At 35.4% G+C, this 27,275-nt stretch overlaps 1 protein-coding gene across 5 annotated transcripts in view; it reads right to left on the bottom strand.

Moving 5' to 3' along the window:
• Hacd2 (3-hydroxyacyl-CoA dehydratase 2) overlaps positions 1–27,275 on the bottom strand; it is a 63,961-nt gene that overhangs the window by 23,352 nt on the left and 13,334 nt on the right. For 4 of the 5 annotated variants that reach the window (XM_081733737.1, XM_081733739.1, XM_081733738.1 and 1 more), the window contains exons 2-5: positions 20,845–20,934; positions 17,772–17,888; positions 15,784–15,894; positions 11,868–11,991 (exon numbers count right to left, since the gene is read on the bottom strand). In XM_081733737.1, coding sequence (XP_081589863.1) covers positions 11,868–11,991; positions 15,784–15,894; positions 17,772–17,888; positions 20,845–20,934 — 442 coding nt within the window. Of the gene's footprint in view, positions 1–11,867; positions 11,992–15,783; positions 15,895–17,771; positions 17,889–20,844; positions 20,935–25,338; positions 25,410–27,275 lie in introns of those variants that run through there. The other variant, XM_081733741.1, reaches the window with a different exon arrangement.

Raw genomic sequence — 27,275 nt, 5'->3', positions numbered from 1 at the left:
CCTGCAGTCACAAGAAGACAACTTGTTTCGGAAAGCATTTTGAATTAGTAGCAAAAAGCAAAACTGAATGACACTACGGACGGATTAAAGGGAGGGGCGGTCACTCCCTCCGAGAACATTTGAATACTTTGAATAATCGGAGTAAGAAACTAGAAATTGCGTAATCTAATAAGAAAAGTTTGTTGAGGTATACAGATCAAGACGCATTTCAAGTGTTACAGTATTGTACTCTCCTCCCCTCCCCTCCCAATTCCCTTCTGAAGAAGTTCTCTTTTGTTTCTCTGTTCCATATTAGCCTTTACACTTACACTTTCACTATCCAGTATTGATTTTGACTATACCATCTGCACAGCAAAGCGAGTAAGGTTTACGAGTCCTTCCGGCGCCCCTTTTTAAAAATTGTTAATTATAAAAAAAATTATCGAAAACAATTCATCTCAACGATAAAGACTTATATGCAATCTAAAATAAACTCGCCGCCTGTCGCGTATGCTAGCGATCTAATATATACGAATAGATGAAAAGTTAGTTTGAAGCCTTATGTATTGTTTTTCTGTAAATAAGTCCGAATTCATATTTGTTTCTATTGTTGCATCGACAAAAGTGAGTGCCAAATCGTTTTAGGCTCGTTGGTCTTTGCGAGGTCCTTAAAGATGCAAGGCCGTGGGCAGTCGCCCACCACTTGAAACGCGTCTACACTAGAGGTCTGCACGTGCTCGGGCCTACAAAGCATGCATCACTTCGGGCCCGGGAGGGATTCGGGCAGTAGCGTCATTTCAGATTTGGCTTGGGGGGGGGGGCAAGACCCCTTGATATATATAACATTTCGCGTTTTTCACTGACTTACTACTATTCTATTGATAAAATATATATAAATCTCAAACTCAGAGGGGCAAATGCCCCTCCCTGCCCCCTAAATGACGCCCCTGGGTTCGGGCTGTGAATTTTTAAATATACAACCATATTTCTCGGACTTTTTCTGGCCTAACTTTGTAAATATTGTGTAAAAAGATACAAATTGCACCTTTCTTTCTGGAGGACTTCTGCAAAATCAAACCTCGAATTGCCGTAAATAAAAATACAATTTTGAATTAATAATTAAGTTTTTGTAATTCGGACTTATTTCGGGCTCATTTGATTATCACAGAGCTCAGTCCGGGCTCGGGCCTAAATACTAAGACATTTCGGACTGGGGTCGGGCCTCACATTGTAAATTCACGGGCCGGACCCGGGCTGAAAATTCCGGCCCGTGCATACCTCTGCTCTGCACCCGCACACATTCCTTCCTAGTCCAGAAAATCTCCTCCCCTCCGCATCGTCAATAATGGTAAATTTGTTCCTCGTATATTTGCTTATTATTGTAAGAGAAGTTCAAACCAGAACTCTAAAATTTGTTCGTTCTCTGGGGTAATGTGAGTAATGCAAATTAAGAAAGATATGCGTAATATACACATGTCAGAAAAACTTGATATCAATTTGAATAGACCTTGTACGTAATGTTTATTTTAGAAATAATAAACTTATGCAAATATATCGAGACAACTGAAATTTAATGCTAAATAGTGGCGAGTCAGCCAGAAGGGGCGTGCACTATTCAGTTAGTCAAAGAACTCGTAGCTTGAAAACTACTATTTAAACCAATATTGAATTAGACAAATTTGTAAAAAGTAAGATAACCATAGTTGGAAGTAGTATTTCTTTTTAGAAGGAAACCCAGAAGTGCATTCTCGATAAAATTTTAATAATAATAATCAGTGGCGTATTTAAGCCCCCCCTGAAATCTTACTATACTAAAGTATATGAAATATCTTGCAGAATTTTCACATTTTCAGGCAAAGCCCACCAAAATTTAGCAAAGCCCCCCGAAACAAAATCGTAAATACGCCACTGATAATAATAATAATAATAATTTAATAATAATAATAATAATAATAATAATAATAATAATAACTTTATTTTCAGTGCTGTGAACAGCTCATTGGCAAAAATACAGCACTATGTTAGGACTATTATACAATCATTTAAAACAGACCAGAAAATTTGTGATATAGAATGAATATTAGTAGGTTAAGACCCTTGTCAGAAGTTTAATATATTCACATTACAAGATTAAAGCTGATTATAAAATAAGATTAAAATAGATACAGTCAATATCATAAAATACTATTAACAGAACTATGGAAATTAAAGTTTCATTTAACTATCGTTAAAATAATGAGTCAACTTTGCTTAAATTTCGTATCTTCTATGTAAAAGATCCTGGTTACCTATTGTCACATTTCCACATAAAATATTGGTTATTTGAATAAAATGTTATAAATAAAGATTCTAAAGATATAGAATAATAATAAAATGAAGGCCTTTGTCGTGAAGTTAAAACAAATTAATCTTTGGAAAAAATATAATTAAATAAAATAATTGCTCTATTGTTTCTCCCAATAAATGTTCATTTTAAACTGTTATAAGACATTGTCACTCTTCTCAATATTTCGCGTTTTGAATTTAGTGCTACCAATGTTGACTGACTTCTTACACTATAAACGGCACTCTTATTCCTATATTTTCCAAGCAGTAATCGCTAATATATTTATTATCCAATACCATTTGAATAAAGTATTTATCCATAAAATTTCTTCTTTCTGCTAGAGATTGAAGTCCCCAAAAAGTTAACCAATATTCATACTCGTGTGAATAGTAGTCCTTTTTCATTTTATAACATAGTAGTCGTATAAAACATTTCTGTACTGCTTCAAGTTTGTTAATAAGTATATTAGACAAGCTGTTCCAAACGACTGAACCAAATTCAAGTTTGGATCTAACACGTGTCTTACATAAGTACACATAAGAACTACCATTTAAAAAATCAGGCCATTGATTAAAGATAAAACCTATGGTTTTTCTCGTTGATTGTACTAAATCATTTATGTGATTACTAAATTTCAATTGTCTGTCATAAGTAATACCAAGATCTTTAATTTGCTCTACTTTGTTTATTCTTACTCCATGAATATTATATTTACTGACAAAGTATTGAGTTTTATTAGTAAATGTCATATATCTAGTTTTTCCAGAGTTAATAGTTAATAAATTATTCTCGCACCAATGGTTTACTGCATCTAAGTCTTTCTGCAGGAGATAATTATCATACTCATTATTAACTATTCTAAAGAGCTTTATGTCGTCTGCGTATAATAGTATTTTTGAATACCTTACTTTTCCTGGTAGGTCATTGATGAATAGAGAAAAAAGAAGCGGACCCAGGGGAGACCCTTGAGGTATTCCCTTCCCTATTTGACCTTGAGTAGATGTTACCTTGCCAATTTTTACCTTAAAAGTTCTATTTGATAAGTAACTTTCAAACCATTTAATATAAGACAGTGATAGGCCAATGTTTGATAATTTATTCAGAAGTAATTTATGATCAATAGAGTCAAAGGCCTTTGACATATCAATATATATAACATCAACCTGTAAATTACTTTTTAGTGCAAAGTACGTAAAATCTGTAAAATGAATGAGATTCGTTGCAATCGATCTACCTTTATAAAAACCATGTTGCATATCACTTAAAACATTCTTTACATTAAAATATAAATGTTGGTGTACGATTAATTCAAAAATCTTAGAGAATGCACTTACCAAACTAATAGGCCTATAATTTTTAACATCATATCTATCACCAGATTTGTATATTGGCATAACATATATTTGCTTCCATTTTGAAGGAAATACTCCAGTCTTTAACGATGTGTTACATATAATAGCTAAATTTGACGTTATTTCATTACTACAGGCTTTAATGATATATGGAATGTTATCAGGCCCAGGTGTAGTACTTTCCTTAATTTTACTGATTGTTTCAATTATTTCTTTTTGCGTGAAAGATGGAGTACAAATGGGTACATAATTATCATTTTGTCAGTTTCAGAACCTTACATTTTTTATTCTGGTTGGAATCAGAATTAAATGAATTATGAAATACAACTTTAAAACATTCTGCTATATCTAAAATTTCTGACACTGATGTATTATTATATTTTATCTGTTTTGGCATTTGTTTGTTATGTGATTGTTTGAATGTTCTCCAGAAGTACAAACTGTCATTACAAGTACTGTTCTCTAACGTTAAAAAGTAAAATTTTCTAGCCTCTAGATATTTCTTTTTGTCCAACTTTCTTAAATCGGAGTACCTCTGATACCATATTTTATTATTTGATTGTTTGGCCTTTACAAAATATTTTGTTTTCTTATTTATTAATGATTTAAGGTCTCTATTCATCCACGGGTCCTTATATGTCATATTATTATTATTATACAGTTTCTTTGGTACATGGGAATCGAAAACTTCATATATTTTGTCATACAAATTTTCAGACATTTTATCTACATTGTTGGTAGGATCATTAATTTCATTTATTTTCTTTATTCCGTAATAAACCTGCAAGAAATCAGCTTTTTTGAAGTCATAATTACTGGTCTGTTTTGTATTCTTTTTTGAGCTATTGTTTCTTATAATATTCCATGAATATACAAATGGTGGGTGGAAACGATCGATTTTAGTTAATGGTTCAACATTAAAATTAATTGTACTATTTTCTATATTCGTCAGCAACAAGTCAAGTACTCTATCTTTATTTACGGCATCATAGGACTTACTTAGCTGGTTTAATTGGAGAAGGTTGCTTAATTCTATTACCTTTTCTGCTTTTTTCTTAGCATAAAAATTGCTATCAGTTACAGTCCCTGTTTTCCAGTCAATTCCTCCAGCATTAAAATCACCTAATATTATAAAATTACTTTTTATTGTCAATAAGTAGGAACACAACTAATCACAGTAGTCTATAAAATTGTTTAACGGTAGTGTAGGTGGAAAATAGTGTAAACATAGTAAAAGTGTTTTATTGTCAGGGATTAAAATTTTTAATATTATTACGTCCAACCTATCGTCAGGAACTTGTATCATTGTATACGAGTATTTATTGTTTATTAAAATCATACACCCACCTCCCTTAGATTTGTTTTCTAGTGTCAGGTTCCTATCTTTCCTAATGATATTGTACTTATTTGATAATTGTACGAAATGTACATTTGTTTCCTTTAGCCATGTTTTTGTAATACAATAGATATCGTAATCTTCACAATTTACTTCGTCAGTGAAAGACCGTTCTTTTGTATTAATACCATTTACATTTTGATAAAATAAGTGCAAGGTACTCATATTTGATTTAAGCTACAAAGAAAGACAATTTTATTTACCTGACTTTTCTACCTTTTCGCTCAATTCATTTTCAGTTTCTTCTACAACTATTTCACTTTTTAGACGACCCATAAAGCTAGTAAACAATACACCATCAGGCCACACATTTGTATTACATACAGTATCAAACTCATTTTCTTGTACACTTACATAAAATGAAGAGTAACTATTATGTTTGGTTTTTAATTTTACGCACTTCCCAACTTCAATATTTACACTTTCTTTCACGAACTCACTAACATCATTACAAGAAACAGTTGGGTCAAGCCGTGTAACGAATGAAACAGCCACACGAGAGGGTTTCTTATTGACCTTTAGCTTATCAGTGTTCATTTTTCCTTTCATTAAATTGGAACGATTTCTGTTAGGTAGACCTGACTCATGCATTTGGTTTGTTTCTGTCTGTCTTGCTTGGATATTACGCTTCGAGCGTTTTGTAACAACCTGCCATTCACTTCTGTCTGTCTTGCTTGGATATTACGCTTCGAGCGTTTTGTAACAACCTGCCATTCACTATCACCCACACTTCTGTCTTCTTGTGATGTGCTGCAAACTGATTCATTGACCTTCCTGGTTGTGTTTATATTTTCACTTTGTACACCGTTTTGTTTGTTTGGCGATGGACTATTCACTACCTCAGCAAATGTTTTAATTTTATTTCCACTCAATATTAATTCACTCAATTTTATATTTTCTTGTTTAACTGATATTATTTCAGCTCTCAATGAATCATATTTTTCATTCATGTCCTTTAATATTGATAACACTTGACAAAGTTTATTTTTCATTGTGTCACAACACGTGGAACAATTTACATTATTTCTATTTAAGACTGTACCTGCATTTTCATCATCTTCATAATCACTTATTTCAGAGTCTGAATTCTTGCTCTGGCTGTTAATTTGTGTCCTAATATTCTTCGTCAGTATGGGGGTGACCATTGTGCTGTCGTCCCTGTTCCTTATACAATTTTGACATTTGTACGTTGATATACCTTTTTCTGAGTACATATCGTACTCTATACGTCCAAATTTTAGACAATTTTTCACGTGAAACCTTTTTGCACATAAACTGAATGCTAGTACTAATTGTTTGCCAAAAAATGGCTTGTCACACAATCCACATGCGTCTTCAGACGGCGCCATCTTGAATAATAATAATAATAATCATAATCTTCCTCACTTTAATCATAGGTTGATGGGCAAGAAGGAAATTTTAAAACTTTTCTCTCCCCTGGGAGAGCTGTTTTATAATTTGATAAGGTCTCTTCTTCGTTACTGCATCTATCCTTGGTCGGGCCGCGGTGGCTCAGTGGTAGAGCGTTCACCTCTAATGCATGTCGTTCTTATTTCGATCTCAGCTCGCACCAAGTGGACTTTGTGGAGGATAAACACCATGTGTGGGGGATTTCTCAGGGTTCTCCCGTTTCCTTCCACTTTCTGCATTCCACCATTTCCTTCATTTCTCAACATCACTAGCTCCTTTAACCTACCAGGCATAACTGTGGGACGTAAAACTTATAGATTTTTCTATACTTGGTCTTCCACTTCCTGGTTTTTCTTCTGCCTTTTCCTCTATCAACACGGTATGATCTGAGTGTCGAATAAGATAGGTAAGCATGCTCTTTCTTCTCTTTCCTATTATCTTCATGATCTGTCGTCCTTTACTAGCTTCCTTTAGTACGTCTTCATTCCTTCTTTTATTATTATTATTATTATTATTATTATTATTATTATTATTATTATTATTATTATTATTATTAATCTTTCTACGGGTACATCTCACTTTTGTGGCAAAATTCGCCCATTCTAAGGTTTTAAACTTTCGCTCTTGATTATAAAAATTCATTATACATTATAAAAGTCTATACAAAGAAATGTATAGGTCTGCATCTTATAAATAGTATACACACATTCTACCATTATAAAAATAGTATACATCTTACAAAAATAAATTATCAACGAAATACCTCACTACTGTCAAACAACATTTGTACTGTGTATATATTTATATTAACTATATAGAATGTCATGTCTTTTAATCACATGGCTACCCAGCTTGCCTCACGACGATGGGCAGACGCCAATAATTTGAGTATTCTAGCAGGGAATCGAACCTTGAACCAGGCGATCAAGAGTCGAACGCTCTAACCATTAGACTATGAAACCCCATTGAATGACTATAAGGTTAAAATTCAAATGATTCTACAACAATTATCAAAGAAATATTTCACTACATTTCTAACACTAACGACATTTATACTGTTGATACATTTATATTAATTACTTTATGAAAACGAAACTATATATCTGAAATTAAAACGACCCTACAAAAAGCATCTTTTCCCAACAAAATACTTTACTATTGTCAAACAACATTTATACTCTGTGTACACATTTATATTAATTACACTATAGAAAAGAATAGAATGATTATATGCTTGAAGTTAATTCATCCAGAAAGCAATTATCAATAAAATATCTTTAATATTGTACACTGATTACATGTACTGTACACTTTGTATATTACCAATACACTAATGTCTGAAAATTGAATAAAAATATTGTATGTATGAAATTATTACATTGACCCCACAAAACCAATTTTTGCCAAGTCTAATACCATCTTTCAAAGACATTACTTTTAGTTTTATTACAAAGTAGAGCATTTATAGCATCTTATACGAGAACAATATAGAACTTCTTATTATGATAAAGTACATTTAACACAAATACGTTATTTAGATACAATATTTTTGTTCGTTCCAAATTTTTAATACAAACTACTGCTGCTGTTGTCTTTTTACATTTACTGTCTTCGAGTTTATTTTTGTTTGTCGAATCTGACACTGAGGTTCACGACGGAGAGGAAGTGACTGTTCCAACCGAGAATCAACAATTCCAGGGAGTATGACTGCTATTTCTATAGACAGCCGACAAAAGGGCAAAGCTGCCCAAAACAAGTTTTTGAAAAAAAAAAGGAAAAAAAGAAAGAAAATTAGAAAGAAAGGATCAGAGGCGACATTGGTTTTTAGCCTGAAGCGCTCATAAATCACTACCACGTGTCGCGAAGACTAGTAGGGCTAGAGGTTCCGAGGGCTCTCAATTCCTTCAAAAAGATCTATCCATATACTATATACAGCATAGTTGCCAAACTTACTGAAGGATATATTACAATTAATCTAACGCATGTAACGTAAATTGGAGACCGTGGTTGGATTTATATGGGTCTTGTGTATTTGTATTAAAAATTTCAAGTCATTACCTGCAATACTTTGTTAGAAATTACCATATTAAATTTTACATGTTATCAAATGGAGAGTTAGAAACCTAAGCGAAGAGGTACCAGATCCCCTTAAGCCGTAGGAATGCACTGTCACAAAAACGTAAAGGTGCTTGTGGCCGAAAGTAATCTCTATCAGCTTACACAGACAGACTGCTGGTGAAGGAATTAAGAAAAAATCGTCGAGCAACTTCCACATAATTACAGGGAATGCTCGCAAATGCTACTGTTTATGTTTCATCGAGAAGTGTTTGTCGCCGATTGTTTGAGAGAGGGCTGAAAGCTAGGCGTCCAAGAAAGAAACAGAAACTGCTCCCGCCGATGGTAAAGAAACTGTAGTAATGAGCTAACAATCACCAGGATTCGACTGCAGATGATTGGGGAAAGATGGGTTGATATTTTATTTGTTATCTGAGTGTAGTAATACGTCACTTAATTTTTCATTTAAGTGTAATTTGATAAATTGCAACTGTGCAAGTTGCCTGTATTATTGAGTATTGAACGAGTAATTTTAAAGTCATTAAAACATGGTCACTTGTTCACAGGTTGTATTCAGTGATGAGACCATATTTTCTGTAGAAGAGGAGACCTCCTAGTATGGGAGGAGAACCGAAGGCGAAGTCTTTAAGGCAGACTGTTTAAGTTAAACCGTGAAATATGCAACACGAGTGATGGTATGGAGCTGCATTAGTGAGAAAGGAACTTCACGTCTCTATGTAGTAAAAGGAAACATGAACGCAGGGCAATATCAAAAAATCATCAAAGAACATCTTTTGCCACAGTTGCGTGAATCGTTTCCATCTAGGGACGCGATTTTTATGCATGATGGTGCGTCATGCCACAAGGCTAAGACTGTTTCCAAGACTTTAGAACAGAAAGGCGTCAGAGTCCTTCCGTGGCCTGGAAACAGCCCAGATACGAACTCCATAGAGTCTCTGTGGGCCTTCCTAAAGAATAAAGTAACGGAGCAGCAACCAACTTCGAGAAACCAGCTGATAGAAGTGGTGAATAATGTATGGCACGGTGATTTAAAAATAAAGAACTTTTGATGTACATTAATAAACCAGATACCAAAACAAATCCATGCACTATGCCAAGCCAAGGGTTTTCATACAAACTACTGAAATACTGTAACAGGACGTAGAATGTAGTGGGATACAAAATTATTCAGATATTAAAACGTTTACATACGTATTCTTTTTTTAATTTATGATTTTCTTCAATTTTCACGTGAAAATCCTAAAATTGCCAATTGTCCACGTCTGTAACTACTTTTAAAAGTCTACGTAACTACACATAATAACCATAATTACATTCAACATAGGCCCAGATCAACGTATTTCCAAATGTTATTGTTTTTAATACAACATGGTCGCACAACAGGGATTTTTGTTTGGTAAATATATATACGGTGTTAATGGACTATACCGACAATCTCTAAGAGGTGATTCCTCACATCACATTAGGAAAAAAGTCATATGGGTCTGTAGGGAAGAAGTCCGTAGTTTCAGAGCTAGGGCTCTCCAAAAGCGTTGAAAAAACTACACTACAACAAGCGTTGTTTAGAAAATGAGAAACTGTGGACGAAACGTCCATATCAGCGTAAAGGGAGTCACACATACACCACCAAAAATGTATATTTCAGCAATGTGCAATGTGTGGGCAAGGAATTTCTTATAGAGCATATTTTCCAGACGTGTTCCTAAGAAAATTCTCAGAATGAAAGATGGGTCCAAAGTAGACAAAAGGTAAAGCTTGACAGTGCACTGAACATGTAAGAGAGTGTTATAGGTAGCACCAGTAGTATAGGAAGTCGAAAGTGTTAGGGGTCACCAGTTTCGCGGTTCCTCATGTTCGGAATCGCATGCTGCAATATATTGTTTTACGCTAAGTAAAAAAACGTGAAGTATGAAATAATACATTGTTACGTGCGATTTGGAAGATGAGGAGCCGTGGAACTGGTGGTCCTAACACGTCCAATTTCCTTCCAAAGCATTAAGTGTTCACTACTATTAAGGCTTGCCTTTTGTCTATTTTGAATCCATCTCCAAGGCAGAGAATACCCGAGAATTTTCTTGGGATTATGTCTGGGAATTATGCTGCATATTGCACTTCTTGATGGCATACGTGTGACTTCCTTTAAGCTGATATGGACCTTCACTCCATAGTTTCTCGTGTTCTAAATAACGAATATTGCAATGCTGTTTTCCCACCGTTTTGGACGGCTCTAAAACTACGCACCTCTCCTTACAGATTCAAATGAACTTCTTTCTTATTTCGATCTGAGGAATCACTTCTTACAGTTTGTAGGTATAGTTCATAAACGCTATGTATAAACAGCAAACTCTCGTTAATTTGAACTTGGATAATGCGAAATATTGGATAAGTCGAACGATAACTAATTTCCCTTGAAAATTGTATTGAAATTACTGGTAAAAATCATGGGTAAATCGAACTTTTGAACCTCCTGTTTGGATAATTCGAAGTAATTCATTATTCGAATTTTTAGTGTTGGAATGTTGCGAACAGAAAAGTGTAGTTTTAATTGGTTTTCAGTTATCCAGAGGCAGCTTCGTATTGATACATGCACACAGTTACAACCTCATAGCTCTTCCGAATATACCAAGCCCAACGAATGTATGAGAACACCTTTCGGTACAAATGAAGAAACTGATTGATGGCATATCGAAAAGCACGAATCAAAACCCACATACTGAGCATAAGTACTCGGAGGAGGCGTCACTGCGGTGTTCTTAACTTGATCGACGGTGTCTAGGTAGGTACACTGCTGGACAATATGAACATCTTATAAGGAATAACACTAATTAAGCATATACATAATACACATATGTGAGTGTGTGTGTGTGTGAAAAAAGGACAATGTTCTTGCTTATATATTGAAATACATGCTAGTTAATGATGGGAAGAAAAAGAACTCTTTAATGTTAAAATTGTTCGGCATGTGCATATATTATGTAGTTTTGATATACTTAAATGGTTATTATTCACATGAAACAGAATGTATTAATCATGTGGATAGAAATATTTTGGTCGTAGTTTCCTTGGTGTCAAGTTTTTATAGATATTTTACCATTACGCAAATAAGCTATAAGTTTACGTGTCAATTGTCTATATAACTGCAATCAAAATCTGCTAGTAAACATATAATAACGTGTTTCACCAGATATGTGGTTAAAGAATGTGAATAAATACAAAATAAAAACAGAACTTACTGCTTCTGAAACAACTATATACACATTGTTATTAAACTCAAAAAGGGATGAACTCAATGGAGAATATTTATGATGATAATGATATTCTGCATTACCTTTCATGTAGCCCAACTCTTCTTTCTTGAGCTTTTCATATAAATCTGGATAGTCGCTCATTATATCCCTCTTCTCTTCTTCATCGTCTAAGTCTTCCTCTGATATCCATTTATCGAAGTCAATCTGTAAAAGAATGAGCACACGAATGACACACAACGACTAAACATCACGGTAAGAGAAGGGAAAGCAAAATTTGTGCCCTATACTCCACCTTGACACTTTCAAGATCGCCAGAAAAATGATACAGAACACAAAGTCCATGAAGTCCACGTGAAAATTAGTCAAAGCAAAGCAGTTGTTTAATGAGCACGGCTGCAAGTAGTAAGTTCTATGAATTCGAATGGAGCATAATAATCGATGTCGAAGAAATAAGCCATTTAATATCAAAGGTAGTAAGTTTTCCGAGTTTCTGAAATTTATGGTGCCATACGGTGGATATAGTCAGCATTATATTGATATACGTATTTCAGAAATGGCCTTCGCATTTGATCTGTACGTAATGAACGATCAACAGACGTGCTGCTGTATGAAATCACAACCAACGTGAAAGTGAGCTGATCGTAGTACGAAAGGACTGACTGTCTCCACCTGCATTTCATGGACTTGGTTTCCAAGTATTCACTAACGTTTCCGATACCCACTACCGAATTTAACGACTGCAAAGGACACAAAAACAGTAGAACTGAACAGTGTAAACAGCACGTTGGATAGCATGATCTGAAAAATCAAGGTCGCGATGATAGACGCATTAGAGTTCCATGAATATCTCATGAAGCGAAGTACCCTACTTCTTTACAATGTACCGCGTATATTAAACTTGGATATATAACATCTTAATTGGTTCTTTTCGTTTACTCGGTGTGCTCCTAACAACATGCAACATGTGGAATGTAATGGATTTATACCAACAAAACAAAGCACTGTTACAGCTTTTAGGTTGCACGGAGGAGGTTCGACAAGAACTACACTAACTTTACTACTACACCTTGACCCCCCTCCTGAACTACTTCATGATCCAAAGATAAAACCTCCTGGCATATATATTGACACGACCGTGAATTAAGCACCATCCGCTGCTGCTAAATTCATGCATTGCACGTTACGTAGCAGGACATCCTTATGAAACAGTACCAGCACCTGAATGCATTGTCTCGATCTGTGGCTGCACGTAAACTACAAATAGACGAACTCGTGATTCAAAATTATTTCAATTATTTTATTTCTCATGTAATCCAGTTTTAATTTCCTTTTCATTTAAACAAAAATAATAAACATCGATGAGATATGATGATAGAGTTAACTGGTTCTCTACTCATTGCATACCCATGAATTAAAAAAAAAAAAAAAAAAAAAAAAAAAAAAAAAAAATTAGAAAAACACTTAACATCTGGTATTGTAGATTAAAGATTTGTTTTCGGTAAATTAATGCCGTTTACTTTTCCTCGAATTCAAACTAATTTCAATACATACTTTACATTCCAAAATGGCATCTACTTTGATGCTTCACAGCTCTTCCTCTGTTCTTTATTTCATCTTTCTGTTCTTTACTTTCTACTTCTCATTAATAAATACACAAAGCACCCACTGTAAAGGAAAGTAGACACGTTGAGTTGAGTTGATTTTAGTTTAGCGTCCCTTCCAGCAGCGAGGCTATATGAGACGTGGACCTACTGATTAACGTGGTATCCGAACCACATGACGCTATCTGCTTAGCCACGAGGGAGCTCAAGTAGCCACGTGATAGTGTTACTACGCTACAAGTAAGTAGAGTTCAGCAGACTCCATCTACTTAAATCTAAATGCAAGAATAGATTGACAGGAATGCAGGAGAACGAATGAATAATTAATAGACAGAAATTCTGCATGATATAGAAAAAAGAATTTAAAATTAACGAAGAAATAAACAAAATAATAAATAAATAACAAAAATTAAAAAAAAAAAAAAAAAAAAAAACAGTAGACAGACAGTTAACAAAATAATGGAAACATCTTAACAAAATGCAATTTACCTGATTAGTACAGCATTGGATCAACTTTGGCCCTTTTGCTCCTTACATTTGACGTGCACAACTCGTGAATGGTTTCTAGAAGAATAATGGACCATTCTACTGCAGGAAAAAATCTTTGCAGAACTTGCTGCTCTAAAATTGACATACATGCTCAATAATTTCACATTGAGAGATGAGCGGACCAAGAGAAGTGTTGATGTTCATCCTGGTGTTTCTCATCCTCTCCTTGTGCCTTGACACTGTGTCGTTGTTACGAAACATCTGTGTTACAAAATTCATCGGTTCTAAAATGTCCACATGATCACTGGTATTGTTCTTTGAGAGTAATAATACGACCAACGGAATACTACTGAATTACATCCCATACCAAAACATAGCTACCGGTATGTTTCACGGTAGAAAGTAGGCAGTCAGGATGATACGCCTCTTTGTGCGTCCGCCATTTGTAAATTCAGCCTGAGGTAGAGCGCTCACCTCTGGAACGTGAGGTACCTGTTTTGATCCAAGCTTTCGCCAAACGTGCTTGTCGTAAAAAAAGGTCCGTGAGTGTTCTCGGGTTATTCCGTTTCCTCCCATTTTCTTGATTCCACCATTATATTCTATCTCATTACCACTACCTCCTTTAGCGTCAGTGCATAATCGTGGGACTTTAAATTTAGAAAAGAAAGGAAGAAAAGCCTGTTATTGGAAACGAGAATGATAGCTCATCGGACCAACTTATTCTCTTCCAAATCATCAGCAATCCATGTTTCATGTTCTCGGCACTATCTTTCTCGTGCTACCGAATCGGGAACAGGTCAGAGGTTTCAAAATCACCACCCAACTGCCGCTATTGAAGTTATGGAGCTCTCGTCGGATTGTAAGTGTAGAGACAGGTCGTTCAAAATGTTGACTGAGTTAAGCTGCATTACCTCTACGGTTCTTTGTGACAATCTAATTCCAGGTTGGCGATTCCTCTCACCCAGGCTTCCTCTCTTCTATGATATGACTTTGCACGAGTGGACACGTTTACTCTCGATACACATAACACACTGCAGTCTTGTATATACTTCCATCAAGTAATCGAGCACACACAATTTACTCTCTTTGAAAATCGGAGAGGTCTTTTATTTTGCAATATCAATGCCTGACCTAATCCACAAAGGAACCGTACTGCAGCGCCTCGCGTATTGTTCACTATCACCAAACAGGGGAGCAACACAAGACAATCGCATTGCACCAATAATCAATGTTACTAATTCATGAAGATTACGTGTTGCAATCAAGGCTGGAAACGGAACTCCAGAACTAAGGAGGGCGGTCATTAGTAGACACAGTTTAATCAGGCGTCATGAGAACAAAAGCACAGGAAGGGGGGGGGGGGGGGCGGGAGGTGCAAGTAAATTTTAGTCTCTAAAAAATATGTCTCAAGAAACGTCTCTTAGAAAAAGTCACTAAAATAACAAGTCATTATTGAGACTTGGTACAACTATTTCATTTCTAGAATATTCGAAAACACACCTGGTTCTGGATTCATGCTATTTGTGATCACTTGACTACTTTGTTGAGAACCGGTCTCCTTATGTTCTAAGAGTGAACTAAAGAATAAAACCAAAAGTTCTTCGTATGAATATAATTTTTTCCCCTTCTTTCTTTTTCGTTTTTTCTTGAACTTTTACTAGGGGGACGCCATCCCTTCATGCCCCCCCCCCCCAGGTTGCAGTACATGCATGTTTTTAATATTTTGATAACTATATCTCTCTACATATTTTACCAAAGATTACAACTTTAACTAAAGAGTTGAAAATTTGGTACCACATCATACCAACTGCATGTATCTAACCTAATCCAATGCTTTTTCTTAAAACAGAAAATATTCAAAAACTATTTTAAAAATTCTGTTTTTAGAAATAAATAATAATAATACCTTCAGCCAAACTGGCTTCTGTGGTTGAGCAGTAACACGAGGCCAAAATCCAGTCTTTTTCTTCCTAATAGTAAAATCCACTTCTCTGTCTAACACACGATATTGACTGGTCTGAAATAGAAAAGAAAAATATGAACAGTGATAGCGTCCGTGGGGTTCTTTTTCACTCAGTTTTTTCATTCTCCATTTTCTTTGTCTACGGAATATACAGAGAAATACTGATTTAGGTTTCATTTCCTTTTTGCGAGATATAAGAGGATCAATCTAACAAATTGAATACCCAATTCATTATCAGCTTGAAAGCATTTAATTATTTCCTATTAGGAGTCCAGCAGTATATCTCTTCAGCAGTAGGGTGACACATTAAAACTAAATCCTAAAGAAGTTAAATATGTGCGATGAAGTCTAAAAAGTGGTAAGTTTATAAAAATCAATAGAAACAGGAAGCTGAAGTAAAACAATAATACAGAAGATACGTGCATTTTCTAAAATATCGAAACAAAATGTTCCAGGTGGTATCTCTGTTTAATATTATATATAAACCCTCTTGTTACTCAGAGAGGATCTTTTATTTCTTTAACTTCTTTGCACAAAATTGGCGTATGCATCAATCACCTTATATCAGTTTTTATCCAAATTACCAAAATCTATATTTAATGACAAATTTGGAGTTTGATGAGGAGATTACTAAGCATTTGCCTCCTGATGAAGATTAATTCTTATTCTGCCTTAAATGTTTGGATAGTTCATGAACAGAGGTATCACTGTATTTAGCATTTCCTTGATGTTCTCTGATTCTAACACAAACGTTTATTTTCCTCGTATCAGTGTCAGTCTACAGAACACCAAAAAAAGGATTGATAAACTCATGACATAGCCCATTAATTAACGAAGAAGCTTCTGTAATCCGTGAAATTTTTCTCAGAAATTTTAACAGCAATGAAAGTTACTTTGATGCTTCTGTCGGTTACAAAAGAACTGCACTTATTATATTTCTTTGTTTTCATTTATTTGTTACAATGGTACTCAATTTTATAACGATTTCATCTTAGAATATCTTCTTATTACCAAAAAAGTCTACAGCTAGCTGAGGGTTAGAGGGTGTTTCATTATATTCACGTTTTTTAAAAAATCCCGAAGATTCATCACTTTACATTAAAAGAAACTGTAAGTATGCAGCAAAGTAATATTCAAAAGAAACTAGTTTGAGTACGAAATAAATAAATAAAATAAAATAAAAATAATGTTTTAAAAACTTCTACTTCTCTTCAACAGACCAAATACCACTTAGTTATTGAAAGGAAACCACACGTTTTGTCTTAATTTATTATACAGATTTATTGTTAAATTATTATATTCCTTATACTACATATTTTCTTCTTTGTTTCTTAATACCTTCCTCCTTTTCCCATTTCTTTAGAATATTTGTCTTCTTGTTCGTAATGTCTTCTCTTAGTACAGTTATTTGCAACATACTTAGTTTTTCCTTCTCATAAACACCGTAACGGAAGAAATAGGTGTTGTATCGATTGATAATTACAATAAACTTTGCTGTTTGTACGATACTAGAAAATGACGATGGTAAAAATTCAATCAACAATAGCGCACTCAGGATTGACGAAATGATAACCCTTCTTCTATCGGCTCAATGATATTATTGCTCAACTAGGTCCGTTGTGCAAAATTGTTTCGAACAAACTCTCGACGTATGATGGGTACACAAACTTCACTGTGCTGTTTGTATTGTTGATAACTCTTACGTAACAGACTTTCATGTGAATACAGCAAATATAGGTAATACCACAATTTGTTAGCAACATCAGTGGACTACCTCAATTCGCTCTGAATACGGCTGAACGCTACTTCGTACAGCATGTGTGTACAATGAAACGACTATTACTACATAAAACATGAAAAAGCAGGGAAAATATTAGCTTACATTTACTGATTTAAGTAAACAGATATATACTCATCAAGCTACTACTTACCTCTGGTTCAACTGCAGAGAAGAAGTCCAAAGCAAAACTATAGTTATGAGGTCCTTTAGCACCACATCCTTGAGCACTAAACTTGAGTTTTTTCTCATCTAAAGCTATTTCAGGACACTAGAAAGAAATATTTCATTCATAATAGCATTATATTAACTATGCATATGAACAGTGGATCACCTACAAAATTGTTTATCAGGTACTTCACATAATAATAACCAATTTTAAGAAGTGTCAAATTCAATACGTCCTCACTTATCATCAACTTGCCCGCAATGCCAATTATGTTACTTATAGGTAAACCATGACGCCACTTCTACACCATACAAACTTGGCGATGAGCTTAAGTTGTAGCCACTTGAGTAAGAATAACTTGGATAATATGTTGAAAGTGACTTTACCTCATGAATTCAGACTACATTACATAAACCCGCCATAGTATACTTAAGGAATAGGGTAAGGATGCAATATCAGAATTGAAAGTTCGTTAGATGTTCGGAAAAGTACTATTGTCCTGGGGAAACAAACCTGAAAAATCAGGATAGCCACACAGCTTTTTGTCAGGAATAATGATGCTTTCAAAGCAAATTCTTGCATAATTATTAGAGATAAAATAATAATAATAAGCCGAACATTACCACATTGGAAAAGCGAAGAGGTTCAATTCGTGTATTTCACATTAACGAAGCATGAGGAACGAATATGGTTTGAGATTTAAATCTTCCCCAGAACAAAAAAATTGATCTGATTGCATTAAAACCAATGATGAAAAGTTACAAATAAATAGTAACCGTAAGAGCCATGGATAACAGCTAGATTCTCATAAACTTCAGCAACAACACCCTACAAGTTTAACTGGTAATCACGTGACCTATTCACTATACTGTACACTACCCACCTATTCCTGAATGGTCATTAAAACATCACCTGTAACGCATTGTAAAAATATTGAATAAATGTACCATCACTGAAAACGAATTATTTCAATCTTCTCTGTGATAGTGCCGAAACAAATGCAAAATAAAAACTGCACACGAAATCCTAATGCATCCAACATACTCTACAAACTTGGCAATAATGTATTTCTATCTTTCTTGCAGCCGAATAACTACCTAAAGAGCAGAATTTTCAGAACGAAAACGTATGCAAAAATCATACTGGTTTATTTTGAACTGGCGAGGAAATGATTCATCACTAACAAAGATGTGAAGCTTCAGAAAGAGTCCATTTGGATGAAGCTATGTCTGCTGATATCTTGTATTTCTATTTAATATTACATTCAACATCGGACATCATTTTCCAAATAACTTAGCATTTATTTGGTCTAGGAATTAATTCGTGCGGGTGGACAAGAGATGGCGCAACGAACGGAGCGTCCCACAGTTCCGTGTATCCACACATGTGTTGCAAACCCCTGCTGTCATCGCGTATCGTTCATAGTATAGGGCAGTGGATTAAAGCGTCAACAACACCAGTTTGTAGTTAAGTGAACATGGCGCAATTTGTGCCTGATAAAGTGTTTTTGCGGGGTGTCCTGCTGCATTACTTTAACATGCAGAAAAGTGCGACTGAAAGTCATCGTATTTTGGTGGAAGTGTATGGTGACCATGCTCTAGCTGAGCGAATGTGTCAGAAGTGGTTTGCACGGTTTAGAAGTGGTGATTTCGGCTTGGCAGACCAAGAGCGAGCTGGACAGCCAAAAAAATTTCAAGACGAAGAATTGACAGCATTGCTCGAGCAGGATTCGTGTCAAACGCAGGAACAACTTGCAGCAGCATTAGGCGTTGATCAAACAACAGTCTCCAAACGCTTGAAAGCCATGGGAATGATTCAAAAGATGTCACATTGGGTTCCACATGAATTGAAAGACAGAGACGTTGAAAGACGAAAAACCATTTGCGAATTGCTGCTTCAACGACAGAGCAGAAAGGGGTTTCTGCATCGAATTATTACGGGTGATGAGAAGTGGATCCATTACGAGAACCCTAAACGAAAAAAGGCCTGGGTGAAACCAGGTGAACCAGGTCCATCACAACCAAAACGACATATTCACTGTGCAAAGGTTATGCTGTGCATATGGTGGGATATGAAAGGTGTGGTGTACTATGAGCTGCTGCAACCGAGTGAAACTATGAATGGAGAACGTTATCGACGACAATTAATGCGTTTGAAGCAAGCTCTGGCCAGAACACGACCAGAATGGGAGAACAGACATGATAAACTTATTGTTCAACATGATAACGCTCGCCCACATGTCGCAAAACCGGTCAAAACCTATTTAGAAAATGTCGGATGGGAAGTTTTACCCCACCCGCGTATTCACCAGACGTTGCTCCTTCGGACTACTACTTGTTCGATTGCATGAACAACGATTTGATTGGACAGCGGTTTACTTCTTCAGAAGATATCGAAACATGGGTCTCTGACTGGATCGCTTCCAAGGATGAGGACTTCTTTCGCCACGGAATCCGTACATTGCCTGACAGATGGGCAAAAGTGGTGGCTAGCGATGGACAATATTTTTCTTAAGGTATTTATGTATTTTGTGTTTGTACTACAGCTTCAATGTGTGCGTACCAACCGCACGAATTAATTCCTAGACCAAATAGTATTTTTGATAGCTTTACATACAACCATACCTTTACAATTTACAAAACTACTGTTTCACTATTATTATCATTATTAATTAACAATTATTTAGACAATGTTAGCGTACTTTTCAACAAAATTTAAAATTTTATTTCGTATTTCTGGACTAAGGGATATACTTGGGTAAAGTAATTACCACTTAATTTTCGACAACACTTATTTTTACTATAGGTGAAATTGTACCAAATTTCATAGTAACAATGTAAGACTAGACGAAAAGCACCGCTCTTAAAGGTGAAAATGTGGCTAGACTGAGGGCAGACTGGCAGCGTAATGATTAAAGCTGCACTCTGCTAAGCTGAAGATTCGGTTAATTATCCAAATCAACAAACTGACCGGTTCAATATCCAAGTCTTCTCTCTTTGAAAGTCAATTTCTTCAACAGTTTGTGTTATATAACAAATAAGTACAAGTAGAACATTACCTTGACCTCCTTCAGATCAACCTTCAACGTAACAGTGTTTTCTGTTTGCGCCCAATACACAAATGGACTCAACATGGTGTTTCCTGATACCTAAAAGGAATAATAAGCGTGAAATTAGTCAGTATATAATACGAGTAATATAAATTCATACACAAAAGAGCCATTTTAAATAACTTCCCTTAAGCTACATGATACATCTGAAAATATGTTATTGCCTCAAAGAGAATTTCGACAATATTATAATCGACGTGTCAATTTTGAATGCCGTCATGTTGTCAAACTTAGGATTGCAGATACAAAAGAATATGAATTTAGCCTAACTATTCATGGCTACGTAGATTTTTCTTTTCTGGATTCTTGTCATAAGTAAAGGAAATAAAAAATTGCAAAGAAAAAGAAAGCAAATACTACTCAAAGTCAATTAGTCTCTTAGACAACTGATCAGGACTAAGTGCCTGAGTTCGAGGATCTCGCATTTAGGGTTAACTCCCTTGCAAAGTCGTGTGATTGTCTTTTTATTAAAGCGGCCAAACCGCCCGAAAACTTGTGTGCGGCTCATAGCAACCTTCTTGAAAACCCGTTGAAGCATTTCATAATCCTCCGTTGCCGATTTTTCAAAATTACAAACACACTCTTTGTTCCTTTGTTCCTGCCATAACGATTTCATACGCGGCAAACGGGAACAGTTAAGAAAAAACAACACTACAATCAAACGTTAACCTCTTACGTAAACGCCACTTTTACAACTGATTTGGGAAGGTTTCTACTAGACCTACCTACTCTACTACGTCTAGGAACGACCGGGTGCTTTTAATTCGCTTTCCTTTGGGTCTCCACGTCGGATCTGGTGCTTATTTTAATGAATGTGATTGAATTATTAATTGATCTTGAAATAATGTCAATTATTGGTAGGAGAAAAGTATTTCCAAGAGATTTTACTCTTGGAGACATATGGATTAGACAGAGACATAGTTAAAAACCATGTGAAAGTGCAGAATTTAATAACTGATATACTAGATATACTATATATGTTATAGAGTATATATATTATAGTATAGTATATACTCTAAGGGTACTTTCAAATATCTAGGATCAATATTAACGGACGAAAACCATATTCACGAAGAAATTAAATGTCTACTAAAAGCAGGGAATTCGTGTTATTATTCTGTTCAAAATCTCTTGTTGTCGCGAATTCTGTCGAGGAATTGGAAGCTTAAAATATATAAAACAATAATCATGCCTGTTGTTTTGTATGGTTGCGAAACATGGTCGCTTACTCTGAGGGAAGAACATAGACTGAAAGTATTTGAGAACAAGATCCTGAGACGAATATTCGGACCCAAGAGGAATGGGAATGGGGAATGGCGGAAATTTCATAATGAGGAATTACATAATTTATACGGTTTCCCAACATTGTTAGGGCCATCAAATCTAGGAGACTCAGGTCGGCAGGTCATGTAGCCAGGATGGAAGAAAGTAGGAACGCTTTCAAATTCTTAACTGGAAGACCAATTGGAAAACGACTATTAGGAAGATATAGGCGCAGATGGGAGGACAATATTATCGCGCAGATGGATCTCGCAGAAATAGGAATACAAAGTAGAAACTGGATCCAGTTAGCTAAGGATACAAGTCAGTGGAGAGCTTTAGTGAACGCGGCATTGAACTTTCAGGTTCCACAGGCCACATAGTGAGTAAGTAAGTTACTTAGCTTGAGATATTATAGAACAAATTAATGTATGTATTATGCTAATAGTCTATTTGAAGTAATATATGCAATTTTATATTTTAGAAAATACTTTCTGTGAATAGGGTGCTCACAGACTCGGCGACGCCGAGGAACGTTATTCCTCATCCGTTTGACGGGTTTAAGGCCACAGGTGGCGATACTACTAGTAAATATGTAAATACATTAGTAAAACTAAGCGATTTGTCACTACTCTTCAAATAAGCATTCTGTAAAATCAACCCCAGCAATAGCGTACGTAAAAATTCTTGTAAAATTAAAGAAGCTTAATGCTTGGAGTTCCGAAGATTACGTAACGCTTACTATTTCAAGTGCTGAATTCAAACTTTCGTACTATGGAAGTTTCGATGTACAATAAAGAAAGCTGCATTTTCGGGAAGAACTCGTCGTGAAAGAAGTGCTCGGGAAATTCCCGCAACTGAACGCACAAAGCATCGGAAGTGAATACTTCAACAATAAAACTATTTATTTTACGCTGGAAGATATTTAATCATTTAAGACATTTTGAAATATTTACTTTATAACATATGAATTATATCTTTGTTAATTGCTTTAAATTGATTTTCGGGAAAGAGCCGTCTTGCAACAAGTGCTTGGGAAATTCTCGTAATTGAACGCACAAAGTATCGGAAGTGAACTTCTACTATAAAACCATTTATTTTACGCTGGAAGATATTTATTTCATATAAGACTTTTGAAACTTTACATCTTTGTTTTAAATTAATATATTTGGTATTCATATTTGGCGAACTGAGCTTCCTGGGATGACTCGATCTACGTTTGTTCGTTTGTTTGCCTGTACCACACACACTACAGGGTACGAACACGAAACACTAAATTTTCTGTACAAATTTTGGCGGCGTTCCAACGTAAAATTTCAAAATGGTGACTACTTTTCAAAATAGCGGGTATTCACGCTACAAGGTGCAATTTTCGGACTTTCAAGTTGAAATTTTGAGAGTAGAAGCACGAGACATTCTAAATTTGCTTTATAGATTTTTTGGGCAATCCAAAGTAAAAATGGCGGCAATTTCCTCAAAACAGCAGTGAATAGAAAATCGTCGCAAGTTGTAACAACGTCAATCTTGAAATATAAATCACATTTTAACACTTTTATCCCAGACATTGAAATATTGCGAAAAAAATTAAACCCGAAAAATAAAAAAGCATACGGGAGCAGGGGGGTTGGTTTTTTTTTCAAAGAAACCCGGGTTTTTTCAAACCCTATTTATTGGTTCAAATATGCGTAATTCAAATATGCGTGTCGACTCAAATTTCAATAACAATTTATTAAGTAATAAAAATAAAATAGAAGTACATTTAATAGTACAAAGTCTGGTTATATAATAACGCGAACTACATATTTGGAATTTTATATTAATATTACACAAAGCATGGCTCAACTAACATGAGTATCAACTAATACTCATTGAAGTTACTTAATAGTCATTAAACCTCAATGCCTAACATGCAAGGTCCCGAAGTGTTCTAGTATGATATAAAAAGACAGTGGATCGGAAATAGTACAAGCGCCGTCCGTCTAGAATGTGGTGAGAGAGAGGGAGAGTGAACAACAAAAGGATAGTAAATAATAATGAGAATAAATAAACCAGATAAAAATGAACAAAGTTGGATCAATTTCATGAAAACTAGGAGAAAATCACAAATAGGATGCGAAACTGAGTAAGTGTGAGAAAATCGTTCAATTCTTAAATAAATCTGAACTCCACCTAATTTTCGGTAAAATGAAGAAAAATATTTAACGCTAAGAATCAACTGATCTAAATCGAAACAGAAGCGGCTCTGACCGAGACCAATTCGAGAGGTCCCAGTGGATCTGTGTTAATGGTCGCCAGAAACTATTATTTGGCAGAAAATAAAATGATTCAATAGAGAAGGGCTGGCAAAATTTCTAAATTAGAACGTTACTGTTCGCGCCTAAAGATCAACTTTCCAAACCGACAACATGAGAAATGAATTGGACATCTCCGAACTCCGAAGATGCACAACCACATCGCGTCCAACTTTAACATGTTGATGTTCAAGTTTTACATGTCGAGTTGTGTCTGTCGCAGAAAGGGTGAGGCCGAGAGCGTACTATTCCTGAAGATACACTTGCCCGTGAGGGAAGTACCTTGTGTTATAACCTAGCTTTCCGGTCCTATTTCCGGATTTAAACCGCAGCGGGTAGTCCTCGGGCTGAGATGTTTGCGTCTCTTAAATAACCAACGGTTAAACATGGGTAGAGATGCTCAAACTATCTTGAAGATTTTGTCTCGTGAAAAGACCTTGATGCAACCTTATCCAATAGACAGAAATCATCAAAACATTAAAAACAGGGCAATACTTATGGTTACGGTTTGTTAATTGCAGTATGCCTCATGTAGCTCGGCGGTCAAGCCTGTTAAATAGTACACAAAAATACTGTGTTCATGTTACTTAGTTACTTAATTATATTATTCTTGACATGGAATAAATACCTGTTGATTTTATATAAGAAATTACAACTTTATGTACATTTAGTAAAGTCCTTACTTTAATAAGAAATAACAAAGCATGGTCATATTCAGCATCACCACTAACCGTTTCCAAATAAAAGCAGACAGATACCTAACGTAGCGGAGCGGCGAATGTTCGAGTATTAGGAATTAGCGTTACTCACAGAATGAGATGTTTCTGTATTATGCTTAAATATAGGTCGAATTATATCACAAATAAAACTCGACTTATTTTAAGTTACTAACCTCTTTCTTTAACAAAACACAACAATTCTTACACAAAACGGTCTTCTCCAAGCTTTTCAAAGAAAGATCTACTTCAGTAAGACAGTCATAAAGATAATAAAGATCTCAGAACATTTCTCCTTTGAACCTTCACAGCCGCTTTATCATTGTATGCAAATAAAGTAACTATGACCTTCTCACAGGAACTTGCCGAACTTGTACCGTCTGTTTAGAATTATTAAACATATAACACTTTCTGCTAGAATGGCATGAAATTATACTTTTAAACTACTAGAGTAGTTACTGTTAATTTATGCACGTCAATGAACTGTTCATTTATTCCAATTTAACCAATTTCACTATAACTAAGCATATATAATGCTATCATTTTGTTTTAAAACTATTTTTATATTCTGCACATTGTTTGAAATGTGTTTAAACCGACTTATGTTAGCTGCAAGTCATTTGGTTTTTCCGCGTAGTCACAAGTGCAATCACAGACCATATAGGCCTAATGTTGAGTGCTAGTGCTCCAACGAACTGTAAACATGGATTTTTTCGGGACACCAATTGCTTTCACTTCAGCAGCACTATTTGTATTAACCATTTTAATGTTTATGAGCTCTATTATCCTTAACTTATTTTGTCCTTTTGGCGTATCTCTTACTCTTCAGCATATAAAACAACAAAAACAGAAATATTGAGTATTTTTAAATTTTCACTTATCAAAATTGATTTATTTCTTCTTTCTCTCTCTCTCTCTCGAGAACAATATCTATATCTGGCCTGTTCGCTATTATGGTATATGGATATTATTTACAAGAATGAGTCATAAATCTTCCAATACTCTGACACAACATATCTGTCTTTAATACAATTATAATGAAACAGGTTAACACTAAAGTATAGCCCCTCATGTTGGACTCTCTGCAGCCACCTTCCTGCATGTTTCTCGATTCCACTCAATATCATGTCTTGTTCCTAGAAGCAAAGAAGTCACACTCTGCTGTTTCCATCTCCTACTAGTTGGTGAAGCATCGTGATTTCAGGAAATGCACTATGGGCTGAAGCAGGTGGTAATTCGAAGGAGCAATGTCTGGATTATATGCTGGCTGTGACATCAGTTTGATGCCATCAATTTCCTGCATCTTTTGCCGCTGTTTTCGAGCCGAGTATGATTTAGCGTTATCCTGTTTCGGTAGAGTGCGCTTTCCGTTCACCAATGCAGGATATTTCTGGCGTAGACCAGGACATATCCGCTCCAATTGTTCAGAATAAAGGTCAGCATTGATGGTACGATCGTTAGGAACGAACTTGAAGTGAATTACCCCTCGTAGTTCCACCACATACACACACATGACTATGATCAAAACGACCCTGTTTCACGACTGGTTCTGGATGTTGGCTATTGTTCAACCACTGTTTTTGCACATCCGGATTTGAGGAAAAAAAAAAACTTCCATCACTTGTGACGATCCGTTTTAGGTAACTCTCACATTACGCCGATTTTGCAGCAGTTGTCAGCAAATATACACTCTCCTCTGGGCCTGTGGCAACTCTTAACGATTCTCCGAGTTGCTGAAGGCAACGACTACAGTGGATTGTATCATGATGAGTTGATATTGACAATCGTTGTGTGTTAGTGGATAGATTTTCTCAACAGCATATCGTATGACCTCAGAATCTGTTATCCTGAGGAGGCAGGACCTTGGCTAATTTTAACAATCTGCACGATATTCTGTATTGTGGTTCACTGCACTTTCCCCTTTCGCACGACAAATGTTTCTGGCTCCTTGCGCAGTGCTGTGCCCGAGTTCGAACTCATAAAGTCTAACAGTTTACTATCAGACTTTGTTGAACACTCATCGTCACTGCCACTAAAACTGACGAAGATATACACGGAATGGTGACTTCCATGTTAAATAGTTTGCTTTTCACACTGCATCTTGGGCCAGTTT

Source organism: Thermobia domestica, chromosome 12, assembly GCF_964235325.1.
Source record: "Thermobia domestica chromosome 12, izTheDome1.hap1.1, whole genome shotgun sequence".
Lineage (NCBI taxonomy): Eukaryota > Metazoa > Arthropoda > Insecta > Zygentoma > Lepismatidae > Thermobia > Thermobia domestica.
This window is presented reverse-complemented; position numbering and strand designations above follow the sequence as displayed.